The sequence below is a fragment of the Podarcis filfolensis genome (assembly GCF_964270895.1).
Source record: "Podarcis filfolensis genome assembly, chromosome: 7".
Classification (NCBI taxonomy): Eukaryota; Metazoa; Chordata; class Lepidosauria; order Squamata; family Lacertidae; genus Podarcis; species Podarcis filfolensis.
Window position 1 is genome coordinate 48,814,653 of NC_139603.1, and position 22,478 is coordinate 48,837,130.

The 22,478-nt window shown below is 41.1% G+C and overlaps 1 protein-coding gene across 7 annotated transcripts in view; it reads right to left on the bottom strand.

The window, feature by feature from the left end:
• The window catches only part of LOC310766652 (uncharacterized protein), a 139,275-nt gene that overhangs the window by 55,750 nt on the left and 61,047 nt on the right, over window positions 1-22,478 (bottom strand). For 3 of the 7 annotated variants that reach the window (XR_014550295.1, XR_014550296.1, XM_083623144.1), the window contains one exon: window positions 4,284-4,945. The exons of 2 other annotated variants lie outside the window; for them this stretch is intronic. Coding sequence is in view for 3 of the 5 variants with exons in the window: in XM_083623144.1 (XP_083479270.1) it covers window positions 4,740-4,945 (206 nt within the window). In the remaining 2 variants the exon portion in view is untranslated. Of the gene's footprint in view, window positions 1-4,283; window positions 4,946-17,756; window positions 18,445-19,424; window positions 19,463-22,478 lie in introns of those variants that run through there. 2 more of the 7 variants (XM_083623146.1, XM_083623147.1) reach the window with 1 other exon arrangement.

Consider the following 22,478-nt stretch of genomic DNA (forward strand, 5'->3'; position numbering starts at 1 on the left):
CAGCCAGCTCAGATCCACAAGCAGATAAATCAGCCATACTGCCTGCGCCTCATGATGATGGCTTCTTCTTCTTCAGCGCAGGACAGCATTTACGAAGCCTCAGTGGAGCCAAAATTCCCCCCACATTGTCAGAGTAAAAGGCTGCTGGTGGAGGATGGGACCCTTTCTGTGAAGGTGAAGCTTGTAATCAGGACATAACTGCTGCTCCAATCTGAGGTTGACTGTGTGTCAGAGGTATCTCCTCTTATAGCTTTCAGCATTAGCCCTGCATAGTACAGTCTTGCCTTGTTTTGCCTCTGAGGTCAGTGCTCACTGCAGGACAGCCACCATCACGGCCACTGCAAAAGGCAAGTCCTCCCACTCCTAAAAGATTAATGAACAGATAGTAAAAGTAAAGTAAAAAAGTAAAGTAAAGGACCCCTGGACGATTAAGTCCAGTCAAAAGCGACTATGGGTTGGGGCGCTCATCTCGCTTTATAGGCTGAGGGAGCCGGCGTTTGCATGCAGACAGTTTTCTGGGTCATGTGGCCAGGCTAACTAAGCCGCTACTGGCGCACGGAGGACCGTGACGAGTGCCATAGTGCATGGAAATGCCGCTCACCTTCCCTCCGCAGCGTTACCTATTTATCTACTTGCACTGGTGTGCTTTCAAACTGCTAGGTTGGCAGAAGCTGGGACAGAGCGATGGGAGCTCACCCCATTGCGGGGATTCGAATTGCTGACATTCCGATCAGCAAGCCCAAGAGGCTCAGTGGTTTAGACCACAACGCCACCCAATAATGAACAGATATAAGTGGGGAAACCACAATAGCCTCCATTTGTTGCACATTTTGGAATTAATTAATGAAAAGGGAATGGAATGGGCAACATTCAGGTTTTTTTCATTCTTTACACTTCTAGAGTCATGAAGTAAAGCAACAGTTCACAAAGTACACTATTTATTTTAGTCCAGATTTAATGCATCAAGAAAAACCTGTCTTCATCTGTCTTCAACCCCTGTGACTTTTCTATGAAGCCTTAGGTTTTATTTCCCCCATCCTCTAACCTCATTGAAATCAAACCTAAATGCAGCTGAATTAAAGGGCAAAGACCTGCCTTTTTGTAGTTTTATATCCTCTAAAGCACCATGTACCTTGACAGCATAATCTAAATAATGATGGTAATGATAATAATTTTCAAGCACCTTAAGAGTTATTCTTTCGAACCGAGCAATTCATGGGAATGCAGGAGGTGTAAACATTAATGCAGTTTTTCTTCTTGCTTTTGTCAGGTTTTTTCCCCACTTCTGCTCCACACTGCAAAAGAAAGGCCTCGAGCGGCTCAAGTCCCCAATAGTGGTGGCACATCAGTGTCAGCTTGCTGTTGTTGGTTTTTTTTTTAAAGATCCAGGCGCTTATACCAGCTTGAGCTAACTTTCCCCTTTCTTCAACTTTAGTTTAAAGCAGACAGCTGCAGCAGCCCAATGACCTGCTTTGATTTCTTGTTTGATTTCTTACCTGCCTATCACCATAAGGTTCCATGGCAAGCTACAACAATATTGAATCCAAGCTTAAAATCATGTAAAACAATTTGCAATCAGAGGAATATCACAGGTCCTAACACACACACACACACACACACACACACACACACACACACACAGGCTGCTTACCTACATAAAAATAAATTGAAATGTAGACCAAAGGCCTATCTAGACCATGTTGTGTGCCAAGGCTCCATGACCTGTGGTCCTCTAGCGGACAAATAAAGCACATGAACAAGCAGATTTTGGTTTATGGGTTCAAATAGGCCACAACTTTATTGGTTACAGATGTGAACAGTTTGGCTTAGGCATCTTGACTCCCGTCCATCTGCAGTGAGTCCAACTAAGAGTAAACCACCAGTAGGGGGAGCCCGATGAATTACATCAAACAGGGGCACCCTGAGGGGTGCCCGTTGAGGTAGGGTATGGCCCTGGCCCATGTCTGGGCATGAGACAGAATCCAAACCCCCAGATCCCTTTAATAGGATTCCCTTAATGAGGAGGTGCAGGTGGAGGCTACAACCTTCCCTCCATCCAAATAAAGGCTTACCCAATGCCTGACCACCAGTTGAACCCACGGCCTCCCCGCCGTGCCGGATTTTAAATTCTGTCGGCACTGACTGGTCAGCAAGGCCCTTGAGCAGGGCCCCGCCCAGCGCTGACGCCGTAGGGAAGCGATGGCGGGGAGGGCACCGTTCTCTGACCCTCAGTCGGGTCATGCAGGGCCTGGGGCCCGGCTTCAACGCTGCCTACCAAATAAGGTAAGTGGACTTCTCACAGTGGCCAACAAGATGCCTATGGGAAGCTTGCAAACAGGAAACGAGCTCAGCGGCATTCTCCAACTTGCTCTGTGTTGCCTTTGCTGACTGGCTGTGTTGCTCTCTAGGGTTCTGAAAGCAGGATATTCCAAATGATCTTCAGTTATAAGTTGTGTGATAAGATATCGCATTCTCAGGAAGAGTTCCCAAAGAGACACATTGGAGGCTAAACAATTCCAATATATGTGCACATCTCAGAGTGAAGACCATGTGCAGAAACATTAAGTTAGTGTGATGTGAAGGAACAGCTTTTGCTCATATTCTGGCCATGTCCTGATAATGCCCACAGTGTTGGTGTGATGTGACCTAGCATGCACTGATAATGCTCCAATCATGTTATAGTCACAGCAACCCTGATTTATGAGATATTCATTTCCCCACCCCATTTGTACCAGCCAGAAGCCTAGCAGCTGTATTCAGAAGCAGTTGAAATTTCTGTATAGACTACAGAATCTAACCTGGATATTATCAGGGGATGAATATATGAAGCCAACCACGCTGCACAAGTGCAATATATTTCCTGACTTCCATGCTCTGAAATAAATATGATTGGTACATTAAGATGCAAATAACTCTCTGCCTCCTCCCAACATGGCATATTTGTGAGCTAAACCAGAGACAAATGTGGAAATTAACACTCGGAGACCTCAGGGGTATTCATGATAATCCTAGATGTCCATGAATCCTCAAAACAACACATGGATTATACTAACTCATAGACTGTTCGCTTTCGTTTTTCATCATGATCGCTGATGTGGGATATACTGTAGCTTTAATTGCATTAAGTGATTTACATTTTATTGTAACGCACAAACAATAACTGGGTAGAAATGAATTAGAACAACGGGGAGAGACTTAAGTTTTTTTGTGGTGCATTGTACTCCTACTAGCAATGTCACTATCTATTCTAGACTGTTCGCTAAGGTAATTGCAGATGACAATTGCACAGCCAGTTTGGGATAAGCCTTTTAGCACACAGAAAGGAAATCTGCATTACAGGAAGAACTAAAGCCATACTTGACTTTTTTCTCCATCTGTAACTTTTTAATAGACATAGTACCTATATTTGGTTTATTAGATGTGTCTGGATTTGCATCTAATAATACTGGCGGACATCCATCAATCTTTATGGCAATTCAAAGTACAATGCCATAGCTATTCTTTGATACTAGGACTAAAATATATGTTAATATTTTCTGTTCTTGAAAATTTTGAAATTGTAGTATCAGGGCACTGAATATCTGTGGTATGCTGAAAAACCGTTTTCAAAGGTGCAATAAAATGTGTTTTCTCAGTCATGGTGCAACTAAGGATGGAGGGCAGTTTTGTTCGGTCTGCAGTTTTAAGTGAACTGATCCAATTTGCACCTCCTGGACTGAAATACAAATCAGAATGCAAATATACTTGAGGTTTTGCACTTCTCCAAATTTTGCAACACAGTTCTCAAAACAAAAAAGTACCAAAATGAGATGCATTGAGATAAAAAAATGTATTTCAATATGTATTTTGAGATGAAATACATATTTAAATGTAAATGTTCATACTGTTCTTTAAACCAATTGCAGATTCATGCAGCCATGGGACAGCATTGGCACATGAACACATGCAAGATGGGAAGCAGGCGGTTCTGCCCACCCCTGTGCAACACAAAGTTTGCAGTCAAAGCTCCTGACATTCCTTAGAATGTGTCCTAGTAAGAAGATCCTGTGAGAACAGTTTGGTCACATCTCCTGTTTGCTGCTGAGTACAATGACTTTTTCCCTCAACAAAAACCATATATTTACTAGGCCCATTGCCCAGAATGGAGACAAGATAGAATTGGTAAAAGACTATATTTATTAAAATATAACAAGGAAGAACTTGCACCAGTTTCACATATCAAGTGTGGGCATGTATAACCTGCACAGGCAGGTAGAATATCGCTTGCCTGCTGTTATAGGCCAACTCCATCACCCAGGTTGGCATGATGGAAGGCAAATACCACATTCCCATGAAGGGAAGCTCTGTGTGTGTGACCTGAATGGTGCCAGACACCCTTCTGTTCAGCAAGTGGCCCATGCCAGGACCAAAGAGGCCAAATCAAACAGGCTTCCAAGCCAGTCAGCCTAAACAGGACTTATCATTCCCCACCCTCATGTCCTGAAATCCTCTGAGATGTTTGGGGTCTTCCCAGACAGAATGGGAGCTAGGGGAATAGGAGATAGGATTGCAGAAGAGGGGCAAAAGGGAATATTGCCCTAGCTCATGAGTGTCTCCCTGCCCACATTTATACGTAGAGCCCAGACCCATTGATTTCAACAGAATCTCCTCCCTTTTTGCAAATTGTTAAGAAAATATTCAAACACGGGCTTGAATATTACTTGGTAAATACAAGTTCAAAGGAGGAAATGGGGAAAAATTCAGTTAGGAAATACCACAGCCCTTCTTGGAAAGGATAAGCAATTTTGGTATCTGGACCAACTCTCCTGGTTTGGGTGCAGTTTCTGCTGACACGCTGACCGTTTAAAGGAAGTGGGCTGAAATGGTTGGATGGTTTTTAAAATACGATTCTGGACTCTGTGCAGCTTGGTCATGTTATTATCAGTTGGCCTAGCAGCCATCAATGCTGTAGAAAAGAAAAGAAAAGAAAAGAAAAGAAAAGAAAAGAAAAGAAAAGAAAAAGAAAATGTTTGTAACCCCGGTGATTAAGGAGCCATCAATATATCTTTCTATATGACAAGCCTGTACAGCTTGTGATCTGCCAAGCTGAACACATCTAGCCACAAGTGCGTGGTAAAAAACTATCAGGCAACTCAATGTCCTCATGAGTTTAGCTACCTGATGGGTAAAGCAAAATGGAGAGGGGAGTTTGCCCAGAACTTAGATGGCCACAACATCTGGCTTAGTGGATCACAAGCTGCAAAATCCTATTTAAAGGGATTTGAGTAGCGAGTTGAGTCATCAGAGTTCATTTCTAGATGTATAGAATCATAGAATTGGAAGCTTAGAAGGGAGCCCAAGGGTCATCTAATCTATCCCCCTGCAATGCAGGAGTCACAGCTAAAGAATCCTTGAGAGATGACCATCTAACCTCTGTTTAAAAACCTCCAATGAAGGAGAGTCTGAGGCAGTCTGTTCTACACATGTTGCTTAGTAGAGGCATCACAATGTCTGTTTCATCACAAGGTTCTTTTATTTACTTACGCTGTAAAGGCTGGCTGCCATATCAGCAGTAAGAGCATGCACAAGCAGCAACAGTGATCAAACTCTTTGCTCAAGGGGAGAGACAAATGTACATGGGTTCTTCCAGAAGTCTAGCTCAGGTATGATCACAGGACAAGCGACGGCCACTCTCAGAAATTCGGTAGTTTCCCATTTTTCTGTAGCTCATAACATGAATTTCCAGCATTCAAGTAGAAAGTATGTGAAACATTATTACTGGAGATGCACAGCAGGTGCCTTTTAAAGCTAAAGGCCTTGGCATTTTCGAAAATAATAATAATAGCCTTAAAAATATCAGAGATATCAGCCTTCCATAAAGAGCGAATGATACACTCTAGGTAAAATGCAAAAGGTCACTGTTAAGAAGCAAAACTTTTGCAGTTAAAGAAATAAAATCACACTCTGAAAGATTGCTACCTGGACAGTAAATAGCTAGCTTTAATTACTTCTTTGCAGCCAGGCTTTCATCAAGGTTGCCCTCAACTAAGAACAGAAGCTGGACCACAACAAGGAAAGGTCAGTCTAGTCCAGCATCCTTTTTCTAAGAGTGAGCCCCAGTCAAAAGAACAACCACCACAAACAGGCCATGAAAGCAGCATCTCTCCTATTGTTGCCTTTGCCAACTGGCCTTCTGTGGTGAACTGCGTTTGATCTGGAGTTTCCATCCAGCTATTATGGTGTGCAAATATTAATAGATGCATCTTATGTGACTCTGTTCCCCTTTTAAAGGCATCTAATCTAGTAGCCATCAACCCCAGTTTGTGGCTTCATTAACATGCAGCACAATCCTATGCAACTTTACTCAGAAATTATGTCCTCCCTAAAAGAGGGCACATGTTGCAGTGAGACCTGGAGACTGATCTCCTGTGTTGTGGGTGGGTTGGATTGGTTTGCCACAACACTCGATTGGTAGGTCCCTCGATGTTGGGTTCAATCTGACCAATGGGGTGCAGTCCAAACGGATCAAGGGACCTATTTATACCCATGCACATGACCCAGAGTTTCCTCTTTCGGCTTGTGCATTGGAACACCTGCCCACCTCTACCTAATTTTAGGTCTTTGTGCGCTTATGCTGTTGTGTGTCGTCTGTCGTTGGGACAGGGGCATGGTAGGAATTTCCTCAGTTGGCTGATTGGCTGTTGCCATTTGGGCTTTGCCTGCCGCGTAGCAAATCATCACAACTTGTAAGGTTGCGGATAGGCACTGGTTCAGGTGATAGGGATGGGGGAGTGGTCTTGCCATCCCTATGTGAAGGGTATTCCGTTAAAGGAATCCAGGGACTCAACTGGTTTGGTCAACCCCTGAGAGGGGGTTGTGCTCGTACCTGAGTCCAGGGGGGCATCTGGGTGGTGAACATAGCCTGTTCCTGGCTTTTCACCTTCCCAGGTGTTCACCCTTGGCTGACCTATGCTGGTGCCCTGGGTGAGTGCTGCCTGCAAGAGTGCAGGGAGCTAGTCGAACCAGAGCCTATGCAACCACTCACCTTCTGTAATCAATAAAGTTGTGGCCTAAATTCTGCCAAAAACCAAAACTAAAAATTGAGTCACATGTGAATTTATTTAGGGGGGAGGTCTCTGGGTCTGAACACATAAGTCCTACAGAGTTCAGTTGGATTACTTTCTTGGAAAGTGGGCATAAGGATGCAGAGTTAATTTTGTGTTATATGCAGTGATTTTTTTCTTTAAAAATGTTTAGGAGTGTTCTCATTCTCCTACTTATATTGAAATACTGCCCCTCAATGAGGCCAAACTTAGATTCACAAAATGTCTAGGGGTATGCATACCCCTGCGTCCCCCCAGAAAAAAAGCACTGGTTGTATGGAAAAGTACTTTTCTTTCTCTTTCCTGAATCTCCTGTCAGCCAATTTCACAGGACTTCTTGAGTTGTAGTATTTCAATATTTTAAGAAAAAAAACAACTTCTATTTCTCCACTTTCTCTATTTTATTTCAATAACCTCAAAGCAGTTTACAAAAAGAATAAAGCAATGAAATTATTAGTAAAAACAGTTAAAAACAATAAGCTAAAAACCTGATTAAAGCACACCAGTATATCCTGGTAGGGTTACTTAAACAAAAATGTTTTTAGCAGGCACCAAAAAAAGTACAGTGATGATCTCTGCCTGAAACCCTGGAGAGCCTTTGTTAGTTAGTAAAGACAATATTGAGCTAGATGGACCAAATGATAGGAAGGCAACTTCCTATGTTTCTATGTTACTTGCTTTTACAGTATGTCTTCCTCACATAATTCCCCACTTTCTACACCATATTCCACCATTGTAAAACATTACACAACAGGAATTTGATGCAACCACACACACAATCGCATGAAGATTGCTTTTTTTGCAGTGTTTCATAAAAGTGCACATGTGAATTGGTAGTATACAGAGTGGGGAGGGGGAGGAAACATGCCCATGGACCAAAAGAATGGGAAAGCTGTGGCAATCCATTGCATGTTCCAATGCCAGAACTTGTTTTTTTTTTTTAATTGTTAGTTCAACCAGAACTCAGGAAGGGTAAAACGCAGAGGAGAGTAAATTCACAGAACAAAGCAACAAAAGAAAGGACATCTATTCATCCTTACTGTGCATCTCTGGGATTGCAATGTCTGACAAATGTGTAGCCCCGTTCATGCAAATGGCTGCTGCCTCCCCACATGGACAGCCTCGTTTATACTAATCTTTTTCCAGGAGGCTGTGTGCCTCTGGCCGTGACTGCATAGAGAAATTGGGCAGCATGAACCAGGCGATGACTTGCAGGCTTCTCCATTTAGAAATTAAGTGTTGGCCACTGGGGACTAATTCAGCAAACTACTCCACCTTAACTGATTTGTACATTGGATTGTTGGTGAACAAGAGCCTCCAGTGGAGCATTCAACCCGTCTCCTCTCTTTCCCTAATTCACATGTTTAATAAAAGCTGCCAGCAGCTAGCATTTAAGTTACTGCTCCAGTGAAACCCTCTGGATATGTTATAAAATATGAACACCAGTATTTGTGCAATTTTCTAAGCACGACTAAGCTGAAATTAATGGGTACCTTTGGAATGACTGTATGTCTGCAACATATGCTTCAGGGGGTATTGACATTTGCCAGCTAACAATTAATCACCCTGAAATATCTTATTCTGGACATATGGGTAGGCAATCTGCTAGCTGCAAAACCACCAAGCAGACCTGTTGTTATCCATGCCACTCTGAATTATAGGTGATGTGAAAGGAGCAGTTCGTCTGGAATATTTTTTTCCCCCTTGCAAAAGGATACTATTAAATGACCCAGATCTGAAATAGGAGGGGCCTCATACTCTTTACTCCCCCAGCTCATTTCTATTTAATCAATAGTATTCTGTCCCAGTTAATAGGATCCAATCTTCTGCAGGAGGTGTTGGTATCAATCTTGCCAGTGGACACAACCTTCCACCCATTTCCATAAATTCAAAATGGTTGAAATTGGCTGGGTGGAGAGAATTGTCTGAAATTGTGGGAATGTGGAAAAATGGTTGAGTGCATTGTGTAGGAAAAATGGGTGGAATTCATAGTCAATGTTATGTCTGTATGAGCATTGCCACTTGCTAGATGGAACAATTGCCCCCTCCTTCCCCTGTGTGCTGTTCTGGGGGTTCTCTTGACCCCCAAAGCCAATTTTTGGGGTGCATTTCAGTTTCTGGAAAGCTTATGCAAGGATCTCTTCAGGAGAGAGTTTGAGGTGAGGAGTAATTTCTCAGTGCCAGCCATATTACTGGGCAGAGTGAGGTGACTGCTCAAATGGCAGATTCTGTGGGGGCCAAAGGCATCTCCCTGCCCTGGCTATTCCCCTTGAGGCTCCTGCCACTGCCCATTCCCATCTTCCTGAGTTGGTTCCAGGGTAGCTGAAATTCCTCCTCATTTCTGACCTAGCCTGACTCATTTCTTGCCTGGTTGGCATCTCTCAATGTGTCTGAAACTAACACAGGGACAAACAGAACAAGACGCCTTCTCCCCTTTATTACATACACAGCCCAACAAGACAACGACAAGAATCCACCAACAGCATACAAATCAATATGGCTAACCCGATTCAAAAAAAAAAACACACACACCCCACTCACACATGAAAACAAAGTTCACCACAGCCAATCACAAACAACCAACCACACCCTAGGCCAACCCCAACCTCTCTCACCATCAAAGGAACACAAGCTAATAGTAAAGAGAACCCGCAGAAGTGATGCTGACACAAAACCCCACACATACATTAAGTAGAATAGAAGCATTGCCACCCAACCCCAACCCCACTCACCATGCCCCCTCCACCTCTTTCCCCATTTTATTCCTAAGGTAACACTAATATCTCAACAAATGAAACTGATCTGTAGAAAATTTAACTTGAAAAAAGAGACATTGCACGTACTTTTGTAATCCAAGAGATTGTTAATAAAAAAAATGTTAAAAAGGGAAAAGAAAAAAAGAGCGCTGTGGCTGGAAGGATCTGCCAATTTCGGTCCAGTTGCTCATTTCCCCAATCTTAAATTCAGTTCCCATTTCTGTAGCAATTTGCAAAATTCACCAGCATTTTAGTATGAATTTCTCCTAATAACTATCTTGGCTGAGAGTCTGGAAACATCTGTTCTCTGCCCTGCAGCCCTTTTACCACCTGGCCTGAGAGGGTGGGGCCCTGACTGACTCCAGCATCAAAAGGTGAGGCTGCTGAACAAACTCTTAGGTTGGGGTATTGTTTAGGGGGCTTTGTTGGTGCAGGGGTCGCTACTGTTATTGATATTACGTTTTTGTATCTTTATTTTATATCTTATTATGATTTTCCAATACTTTGGCCACCTCATGAGAAGAGAAGACTCCCTGGAAAAGACCCTGATGTTGGGAAAGATGGAGGGCACAAGGAGAAGGGGACGGTAGAGGACGAGATGGTTGGACAGTGTTCTCGAAGCTACCAGCATGAGTTTGACCAAACTGCGGGAGGCAGTGGAAGACAGGAGTGCCTGGCATGCTCTGGTCCATGGGGTCATGAAGAGTCAGACACGACTAAACGACTAAACAACAACAACAATTATGATTTATGTGGAAATGGTTTAATTTGGTTGTATGCTTTTTGATGCTTTGTTTATTGTTTATGACTACATTTGCTGTGCCTGTAATTATGTATTTTTATGTTGTAAGCTGACTTGAGCATGGTTTTAACTATGGAAAGGCAGCATACAAATAAAATTATGTATGTAATTATGTATTTTCCCATCCAGTTTTGGTTAACGTACATGCCTTCCTTTTCTTGTTCCAGGAAGCATGAAAAAGAAAGTGGGAAAAAGTGGGAAAAGATGCTGCTCTAACTTGAGCTCAGGTTAACCCTTTCATGCATGCAAGTATGGGTCGGTAACTGTAAATTGCAACAGCAAAATGGTTTGGGGTGGCCTTGGGAGACTTCAGAGGACTCTGCCTCTCCAGTGAATAATCTTTGAAAGGTCCAATTTTTGTTTGTGATTGCTGCTGTAGCAGCAATGTTGTTGGTTTGTTCATTTTTGTCATTTGCTTTGCACAATGTGACACTTCCCTCACCTCCTATGTCAGCTTTGTCGTCAAGCTTCTCTCTTCCACTTTTATTCCCGCCACTTCCTGTTTACCAGATTAGAGCAATGGAAAAGCGTTTCCCATCTTTCTAATAAGGGAGCATTAAAAACGGAGAGGTGAAAGTTCCAAATACCCACCCAGCTGCACAGTTAAAATTCTATTTCTCCCTTGAAACTTCAGCTACAATCTAATAGCCAATCATCCTTGAACTGAATATGAGTTTTTAAACCCGATTGAGAGGGAAATTAGTTTTATGGGAATCCCTAATACTTTCCCTTCCAAATAAATGTGAGTTTTGCAGTCTATTAGGGAAGTAGGTGACAGCTTTTAGATGCAGAAGTACTATGCTGCATTTCCAAAAGGACTTATTCAGAGATACTGGTGCTTCCTATTTGAGATAGCATTTTGAGGCTGGATTTTGTGAAGCTGTGCCTGTTCTCTCTGTCTATGACTCACTAGATATCTATAGAAAGGGTCTGGGCTTAGAATATAATTTAAATGGGGAAGCAGCAAGGGACTTGGCTCTAAAGACTCTCCGACATATATTTTAAATATCTCTCATGGTTCCAAGTAACTTTCTCTTCTACTATGGTGCTACTAAGGCACCATTTAAACTAGTTCCCTGGGAAGAGGGGTTGGATTGTTAAACCACTCTACAAATTGTAGCTCTCTGAGGGGAATATGGGTTTCTTAACACTTCTCAGTATCCTTAGCAAGCTACACTTCCCAAAATTCTTTGGGGGGTAGTGTTTAAAGTGGCATGATACTGCTTTAAATGTGTGGCGCAGAAAATGGGGCCACACGTGACTCCGGCTTTCTCTAGTACACTTCTCAGCAGTAGCTGTGACTTCACTCATTAGCTAAACACACAGAATAGTGGAAGTGGGCTCATTTCTCACAATGCAATTGGCTAGAAGGATGCCTGCACATTTTGCTTCATAACTCTTTTTTTACTGGGTTAGAGCCCTCTGCTGGCTCTGTATTACCACCATATGGCTTGGAGGCCCTGGTGCTTCCAAACATAAAATTTGGCATCCACTGATTTTATAGTAAGGACCTGAGTAAATTCCTCCTCTCACATGGCTGCAATCTTAGCCGATCTACCCTGCCCGCCCCAGATTTCAGAGGGCTGGCAGAAACCCTTTTTAAGGGACACATATGCACAGGGAGATGAGAGGAAAGGAAAGTTACATTGTGCAGCCATTCTCGAGCCAATGCAACAAGTTTGTTGGATATCGCCCACTGAATTTCAATAGTATTCAAACACATATCTTAAATGTATTTTTTTTATCTCAAAATTAACATTTCTAAACATATGTGATATGTTTTTTTCCAGCCAAGAACTGTGTTGGAACATTCTGTTACTGCAAAAGCTGGCAGACGGCTATGAACAGATCTGCGTGATAGTCCAGAAGATGGAGACCAGGTCCACTTATATTGGAATCTGCAAATATCCAATTCCCTCAGCATCCTCAGTGTTGGACAGATGATCCTGCCTGTGCAATTTTAATTTGTAGAACTCCTGCTTGTGGACCCTGAAAATAACAGCATCTGATTTCTTTTCTTTTGTGTGACACACACACACACACACACACGTACATACCACACCTGAAACTGAGTCATAGTCGCACGGCAATTATTCTTTGCCTCAGCCACAATATGATACAAATCTGTAGTGCAAGACAGCTAGAGACTTTGAAACTGTCTCAGAAAGCTCACCCATCTCTGCAGTAATTCATTCCTGGAACAGATGACTTCACCCAAGGCTTTTATTTTGAAGATCCAAGGCCTTGGTATCTTCCCCACTTCTTTCTCTGAATGATGTAGGTGGTGAGCAGTAAAGCAAAAGTTCACTTGACTATATGATGAATCACATGGCAGCTCCCCCCTCCCTCCAAATGTTGTCGTTATTTCACTCCTCTATGGTGCAATTCATGTAGAGCAGAGTTCTATAAAGGTGTTCTATGCCCTGTTTGGCTCCTTGGCCATCACATGAACAGATACTCCAATTTTTGAAGAATAATTGAGTCTCAAAAAGCACTGGCTCTGTACTTTTATATACATGGTGTGGGGCCATAAGTGTAAAAGAAGTTTCTGTAAAGAAATTAATCTTGCAATTTCAGAGATACGGTCCCATCAATAAAGTATATCAAATCAATCAAACTGAACAATCATGTTTGGCTTCTTTCATCATGCTATTACATTCAGTTTATGCTGGTTTTGCAGCTGCTAATCCCTTTTTAAAACATGATATTATTTGAGACATATGGCTAGATTCTGTGCTTTCTGAGACACAAGATCTACCCACCTTGGAAGAATGGCAGATGAAAGTGATAGACTATATGGAATTGGCGGAAATGACTGGCAGAATCCGAGACCAGGGAGAAGAGTCGGTGGAAGAAGATTGGAAGAAATTTAAAGATTATCTACAGAAACACTGTAAAATTAAGGAATGCTAAAATGATGTCAGAATGAAATGAAGCGGTTTTAGCAACAATGTTAAAAAGGAGTATGTAAAAATGGATTGTTAATAGATGAAAATATAAAGTTATAATATGTTAAGATAAAGAATTAAGATAAAAACAAAGAGGGAAAGGATTTGCTGAATTAACCATTCGAACTGGAATACAAAAAAGGGAGGTGTGAGGAGGTCAGGGAAACAAGTAAATGAAAGGCAAGACATGGAAAGATGGATTTAGTTTTAATTGTTTTTATTTCCTCTGTATTTTGTATTTTTTGTTTTCTTTTTTCTATCTTTTTATTACTTTTGTAATTTCTTTTGAAATTTTAATAAATATTTATATATATATATATAAAAAGATTCTGTGCTCTCTGGTACCGAGTACCGAACGATACCTTGTCTCTGAAATATTAGTGGCTGTCATTGTATTGAAAAACATGGGCTGACTAGCTACAAAATTGCCATGCAGTGTGCAGGTGTGGGCGTCTTAATTTCATAAGATACACGCATGCAAAAATAAAAAAAGCCTGGACACATTTGGTAATTATTGTGTTAATAACAGAGTAATTGCGTGGTTGTTTCTTGCCTACAAATTACATGGTAGTCATCCTTGGAATTACCATTAAAATGAAAAATGTCTTCACTAGATGCCAATGAGCGATTAGCTTATAATTACAATATAATGGGCATGCTTATTGGTGTCTGGCAAGATAAAGCACTGCACAAAATGTGTATACTATGAGGTATTGTCGGAGCTGACAAAAGTCCAAGGATATTTGTCTCTTTGAACAATAGCTGTATAGATGCTAAAATCCATGAATTTGTTCTTGGCAGCAACTGGATATCTGATGGCACTTGGGAGATCAATGTGGTGCTCCTCATTAAACAAGCAGTTTACCTACTGACAGCTAGATGCTATTTTAGTAAAATTGAGCCCAGCTGCACAGGTAGGATGGTAGTTTTGAAATAGCCATCAGCCATGAGCATACTGGACAGCCTTGAGCAAGCTTTCGTCTCTTAGTCCCCCTTCACATTGCCAGGCCTTGTGTAGGTAGCCTAGAGTCCTAGCTGCATCGGGCTGTGATGAATTTCGGGAGGTCAGAGACAGATGTATTGCTTTGTATGAGAAGGGATAGGAAAATCTAGGTCCACTTATTTTTATACTTGGGGGAGAGCTTCCCATTTAGAGATCTCACCAGGCAAATAAATACATAACTCTACTCAGTTAATCATCAGGCCTTTACAACCCATGCTATGCAGAAACAGATAGCCTTTCTTCCCAATTTTTTAAGGACATGCTGTACTGTTCATCAGACTCCAAATAATAATAAGAATTGTGCCAGTGGAATCAGCACTGGTATGTGCTGGGTGCGGGGAGGGAGTGCCAGTACACATTGTTGAAGCCAAGCCACTGTTTTGACTTTCAAATGCAGCGGGGATGGGGGGAATATTATGGGGAAAAACCTGTTTCCTTGGATGGCATTTTCCCTAGCGGCTACCTTCACACATCACTTATGCACATACATTGGCATTTCAAATAACTCTCTGATAGGAAAATAATGGGGAAAACCCTCTCCCCTCTTTTTCATTTCAAATTTCAACTCAAATTTAATATTTAGTATAGAAATAGATGATGAAATGCGAGAGAAACACAGAGATTTCAGCTAATAAGGATGACTGACAAAAAATACTTTCCTATTAGCATTCCACTGCTCTTTCCTGAACTCCTTTCTTTTGCATCTGCTTTGCTTACAATCTTTTCTCTATGTGTATATTTTGTTTGGTGCACTAACTGTGGTTCTTTTGGAGTGAAAGGTTGGATCCCTATAGGCAGGACAAGTGCTGTTTTTCTTTCAATCTGTGATCCAGAGATCTCTGGGGCTTCTTTGCTTACATACAACTTACCTACAACCCCATATGAACTTGAGTGCTCTTGAGCTCTTGTCCTGTTTGGGGGCATCTCATAGGCATCTGGTTGGCCACTATGGGAACAGAATGCTGGACTAGATGAGTCAACCTTCCTCAACCTGTATCCTCCAGATGTTTTGAACCATAGCCACCCTCACCAGTGGCCATGCTTTGGGGCTGATGTGAGCTGTGGTGCACAACATGCAGAGAGCATCGGCTCAGGGAATTCTGAGATAGGCCTTTGGTCTAATTCAACAGGCTTTTCTTCTGTTCTTGTGGCAGGAAATATTCCAGCCACTAATCATTACCCAACAATGGGGGGAAGTGGCAGTCCTGCATCCCTCAGAGCCCTACATTATAACACCTGCAGAATGGATTGGGGGTGAAGGGTTAGGGTCAACACATTCAATGTTTTTGCAAAAAAAATTAAAAAATCTTTAGGAAATATTACATATTTTGTGGGTGGGGGGAAGAGGCAGACTCTTTGGCCTTCTTGGCTCTGATATGAGTGATTCCCACAGCCTCTTGATAGTAAAGAATGGTCATTGTACAACTGTGAATCTTTCTTTTCTTCTCATACGCTCTTTTTAATTGCAGATGATTGGTACCAAATCCAGAGCACTGGCAAAGGTCACCACAGTCTACAGTAAGGCATTTCTTTGCACTTAGCTAATAATCCATCATGTCTGCGGCCAGCACTTTAAAAGGCTGTTTCTGAGCACAGAAGACAGAGAAGAGCTCTTCATTTCAAATCCTCCTTTCACAATATAAAATATAGCACCTTTTTTTTTAAAGTCACTTGCTACTGTGAAGAAAAGACTGCAGAACACTATTACCAATGATTTAAAGTGAAAGCCTCAGACTGAGTATCATTTACTAATATTTGCTAGCGGTCCGTGAAGGAGGCACAGCTGCTATTTCGTTCAAGCTGTGGAATGCATTCAATGAAAGAGCATAAAAGCATGTAAATATTTCTTTACCCAAATCTGTTAAATATTATAATACTTTACACTGTGGTTTGATTATCATATCAGCCACCTTTGCATCACAGTCATGCTACGACTGGTGTAGAAAGGCATTGGTTTGTGTTCATTGCATGCAGCACTGTCCATTCCACCGCACTCTGGCCTGCATCAAAAACTATGTTCTTTGACTTGCTGCCTGCTATGGCAGAATTTTACATAATTAAATAAATTATTATGTTATTCCACACCATTCATTTCAACGCAGATGAAATGCAATTCTAATGGCATGGGAAGTTCGTCAATTATATATTGTTTGTGGACTGAAAACGGCAGCAATGAATGCTGATCATATTTACTGGATTGATTTCTGTTCTGGATATTGGATAAATAAACCAACATTGGCAATTTATGCTCTCATTTCCATCAGAGTTCTCTGACATCCCTGCTCACTACTGTTCATTGTAAATGCCTCACATGACCACCACTGCTGGGATTGCATCTAGCTGTGTGGTTCATGTGTCCAGTGGAGATCCACTGAAGGATGAGACATCTAGAGGTTGCTGTGGTGATTTTGCGTGGATTTTTGCTGATGAAGCCACTCAGAACTCATCTGTCTTTCTTGCAATAGTTATAAAAAAAGGGAGAGGTAACTGGTGCTAGAAGATTGCAATTTATTATTATTTGAAGATTGCCTGAGTCCATTTGTAAACAATCTTGTTCAGAAACACTACAAGAAAATAAATAACGAGTATAAAATAGATGTTAAAATGAATGTATCTAAGAAAATCAATCTATGTTTGTGTTAAGTGTAAAGAGGGGTAAACTCTGTAAACTCTTGATAAGAACATCACAAAAAATAATAATGGGAAAAACAGAAAACTGAACTTACCCTGGAAATTAATAAAATACAACAAAACAAGGTAACATCAATGATAATAAAAATAACATTTGTAAAAAAAACCCACAATTAGAAGTTTTGGAAACACACAAATTATGCCAGTCAATTAACTTAAATAGACAAAGGACATTTGAATTGTATACCAATTAAAGAAACAGAACAGATGAAGCAAATTCCCCGATAATGAGGTGTGTGTGTGTGTGTGTGTGTGTGATATTTCTAAATTTCCTGAGGAGATTACAGAAGACTTTTAAAAACCCTATTCTAAATTATATAAATCAACCCACAAATAGAAAAAATAACAAAGTATTTATATAAAATGAAAATTCTGAAACTGAGGAAGGCAAGCAATTATTGGAAAAACTTGTTTTAGGCAATGGAATATTGGAAGCTATTTAGGCTTTAATGGAAAACTATGCACCAAGTCCTGATGGCTTAACATCAACGCACTATAAAAACTTCAAACTTTTTAGTAACTCCCTTCAATGAAAGTTAGTGAGATCCAGACTGAAAAATAGTTGCTGCAATCATGGAAGGAGGCAACAATAGTAGTGATCCTTAAAGGAGGTGAAGATTCGACATTAGCATCATCTTATAGACCCATATCACTTTTAAATACTCATTACAATATATTTACTACTGTCTTAACAAGGAAGTTAAACAGTGTCTTGTATAAAGAGATATACCAAGATCAAACATGGGTTTATTATAAAGGAGAAAAAGAGATGGTAGAAGAGAAGTATTACATACCACAAATTATAAATTCAGAATTTTAGAGGAGACCCTGTTGATAGTGATGGATACAGAAAAGGCCTTTGATAATTCAGAAGGACCTTTCCTTTTTGGAAACACTTAAAACTTATTTTTGCAGTGGCTTATAGACAATGGATTCAGGCCATTTATTCATATTTGGAAGCAAGAATTCACACCAATTGGAATTTATCAAAAATGTTGATAACAAAAGGCATGTGACAGTGATGTATATTGTCAGCCAAATTGTTTGCCTTACCATTAGATCCCCTAGCACTTAAAATAAGAATGAAAGAAAAAATGAAAAAAGTATGTTTTTTTCTCACTTAGTTGTCTGGATTGCATTCTCAGCAAGAGATGCCACAAACCTAAATGAAGAGAAAAGCACATGAAAAGAACTTCTGCCCACATTAGATGCAATTTGAATCCCACTGGAATGATAAGAAAAATCCTATGTACTGGTCTTGAATTGATTACATTATCCAAAAAAATTAAGGAGTTCTAGATTCTGTGTTCCCTGCCTAATGTCAATTACCTGAATGAAAGCTACCTGCCTATTACTTCTTCTTCTTCATCTCCTGTGGTCATTTTAGGAGTGGACATATCAGTCTATTTCCGGTCTATATTAGTATCACATGTCTTCATTACATTCTGTTTCTGAATTAACCTATTTTTCCAAAGACGGATTTAATGAAAACTGTATTTAACGATTCATTTAAACACATATTTTAAATATCTTTTCTCTCAAAATGCACTTTTCAAAATGTAATTTCTTTCACATACACATTTAAAAACAAAAATATGATCTTTTTTTAAAGCCAAGAACTTCACTGGAACATTCAGAAGTGCAGAAGCCAGCGGACAACTGCTTTTCAAGCCACATATTAGTCCCAGGGCTGCAGATCAGGTCAATCCATTTTAGCATTCTCAAAAAATTGCATCCCTCAAGCATCCCCAGGACTGCATACATACATAGAGTTTCGTCTTTTAACTTTATTGTTTACAATGCTATCACTTTTGTGTCAATTTCTAACATTTGTTTTACACAGCACTACCCTTTGCATTATGGAACTCTAGCCTTTTGATTTATATAGCAGCATGCTGCACTAAAATTCATTCACACTAGTGGCTGTGGTGTGACACAATGAGGAATGTGTTTGTACATGTCACCACTCCCCCCACCCTTTCTGCACATGCATGCTTCCTCTGTTGATCACACAGTAACATGCCAAAATCCCACCCAAAACTATGTGAGCAGTGGAGGTGCAATCTATGACAACTTGAAAGAAAGGTGGGATATAAATGCATCAAATAATTAAATAAGCTGCAGGAAACACACAGCACCCACAATGTTCCAGGTTTCCAGGGTTGGAAATGGATTATTTTCTGGAAATGGTTAACATGGAAATGAGTTATAAACTTCTAGTAGATACCGTGTAAAGGTGGTGTCTCCCCTTCGCATCAACACCCCAGCACAGTCAGCTCTGTATTTACAGTCTTTATTACATATGTACAAGAAACAGGTACAGTTCAGGATTACGCGTCCAGACCCGTTGGGTCAGATTCGGGGAGTGGCTTCCTTCGATTCCTGCACCAACAAAGTAGGCATGGGAATCAAGTGAGATGTCTTTGATCCTTACATTTCATTTCCCTCCTTGTCTGTGCTGATTTGAAAGCCCCCTCTCTTCCAGAGTCTGACCTTCCTTCCCGAGCCTTTGGGCAGTTGAAGGGCTCTGCAGCATCCCTGAGCCCTTCCTCCTCCTGGCTAATCTCTGCCCTCTCTTCCACTTCCTCTGTCTCTGGGTGGTTGAAGAGCTCCACAGCATCCCTGAGCCCCTGCTCCACCTCTTCTATCACTTGTTCCTCTGAATTCTCCCTGACATACCACTAGGTTTCCAGAAGTGGATTTTACATTGGAAAATATGGAAATTTATATGTCAGGAAAGTGCCATATGAATGCAGCCTTGATCATTATATACCTGTGTAACAGGACTGAGGCAGGCCAATCTTAGTTGCTGGCATCCGATTGTCTCCAGAGACAAAGGTGTGTGCCTCTGGGGGTAGTCAAACTGCTGGAGAATTGCTCATAATTGCTCCCTCCCATGTAGTTTTTGCTGCATTAGCAACACTGAAGTGTCCTCCCTGGGGTGCAAGCCTGGGCAGTGTGCATGGAGGTCCTGGGCTGCCCAGATGACAAGACCCCTATCTCAGCCTCCCTGATGTGGTACAAAGGAAAGCAGAGCAATATGGTTGGCACCAGCTTGGCTGCAGGAATTGCTGTAAAGAGGCATACAAGACACATGTTGTTGGGCTATTAACTCCCATTGTCTGTGGCCATTGACCATGTTGCCTGGGGCTGATGCGTGTTTGAATCCTACAACAAATGGAGAGCTACAAATTCTCAATTCCTGGCATAAAGTGGATGTGTGTGCTAGTTTGGATGGAGCTATTAATAAGCTGCTCTAATATTATTGTGGTTTGCCTATATGAAAAGAAAAAAATCTGTAGAAAGCTGAACAAAGTTTTCTCAAACTGCACCTGCTATGTTATATACAGTACGTTTTTTGTGGGGGGTTTTTGATGAAAAAATAATTCTACCCAGCTTTGTTATAATTTTTCCATGTGCAAAGACCAACCACTCACTGTGCTGTAAGCTGAATGGCCTTTATTGCATATTCATTTAACAATAAACGAACAAAGGTCTTCATAAAAGAGAATTATCTGTAAAATGTACCACAACATGTACTTCTCCAGCATCGAGGAGAATGACATTGTAAGGTTCGAAGTAAGGAGTAAAACAAACAATGACAAACCCGAGTGGTGCATACAATGACAATCAAGCTTTTGTTCACTTCAAGGGGGGGGGGAGGCAAAGGCTTATTGTAAATTACAGTGTAAATGAATCTTATTTGCTTCACTGTTACTCATTTAGTAATGTACAAAATATTTCTCTCTCTGTGTGGCCCGATGTCAACAGAATGCATACCATTTTGAGCAGCAGGGAGCTAAGAGTACGGAAAAGAAGAAATAAACCTATGAAGTTGGGGAGAAATGCTTGTTTCAGGGTTGGCCTAACATGCATCAATACTTTTCCATCATGGGAAGCTTCCTTATATGAAGTTTGACCATTGGTCCATCTATCTCATCATGAGCTGCACTGAATGACAGTCACTTTCCAGGATTTTAGGCACCCTCTACCAGCCCTACCCAGAGATGGCAGGGATTGAATCTGGCACCTTCTGCCTGCCAGGGCCATGTGTCCATTTCCAACAACTTTCTTGTCTTGCTATGGGACGCGGGTGGCGCTGTGGGTTAAACCACAGAGCCTAGGACTTGCTGATCAGAAGGTCAGCAGTTCGAATCCCCATGACGGGGCGAGCTCCCGTTGCTCGGTCCCTGCTCCTGCCAACCTAGCAGTTTGAAAGCACGTCAAAGTGCAAGTAGATAAATAGGTGGGAAAGTAAACGGCATTTCCGTGCGCTGCTCTGGCTCGCCAGAAGCGGCTTAGTCATGCTGGCCACATGACCTGGAAGCTGTACGCCGGCTCCCTTGGCCAATAAAGCGAGCTGATCACCGCAGCCCCAGAGTCGGCCACGACTGGACCTAATGGTCAGGGGTCCCTTTACCTTACCTCTTGTCTTGCACAAATGGCCACAATCACTAGGATGTTTAGTTAACAGCTTTTATTAGAGATTAAGGGCTACAACATCTAACACCCAACAGAAACATCTCCCTGAGTGTTAAGGCAGCTTCCCTAGATTAGGATTTAGGACCACCACCCTCTGAAGAGTCAGCCAGTTCTTAAAATGATGTAGGATTGAAATGAGATGGCTTTAGTAACAAAGTTAAAAGAATATGTAAAAAAGGATTGATAATTAGATGAAAATATGAAGTTCAATATGTTAAGATATATAATTAAGATAAAAACAAAGAGGGTAAGGATTTGCTGAATTAACAATGTAAACTGGAATACAAAAAAGGGAGGCATGAGGAGGTCAGGAAAATATGTAAACGAAACTTAAGACATGAAAAGATTGATTTGTTTTTAATTGTGCTTTTTTATTTATCATTTATTTTTTATGTATTTTGTATTTTTCATTTGTATTCTTGTATTTTTCTTATTCCTTGTTTTTTTGTTTTTTTGTTTTTTATTCTCTACTTTGTAACTTTTGTTTGTTTATAAAATCTTAATAAATATCTTATAAAAAAAAATAAAAATGAAGAGTCAGCCAGTTGCCCCACTCGAAAGCACATTGGTACCCAGTAAAACAGTTCAACAGTTTTCTGTCTGGCAGCCTTCCCTGGTGCTTGAGTGCAGAAGGAGGAAAAAACAAAACCCTTTTGCTCTTAACTTGCTCTTCTACAGTCTCACCTCCCTGGGCGGTTGAGGCCTGCTTTGTGT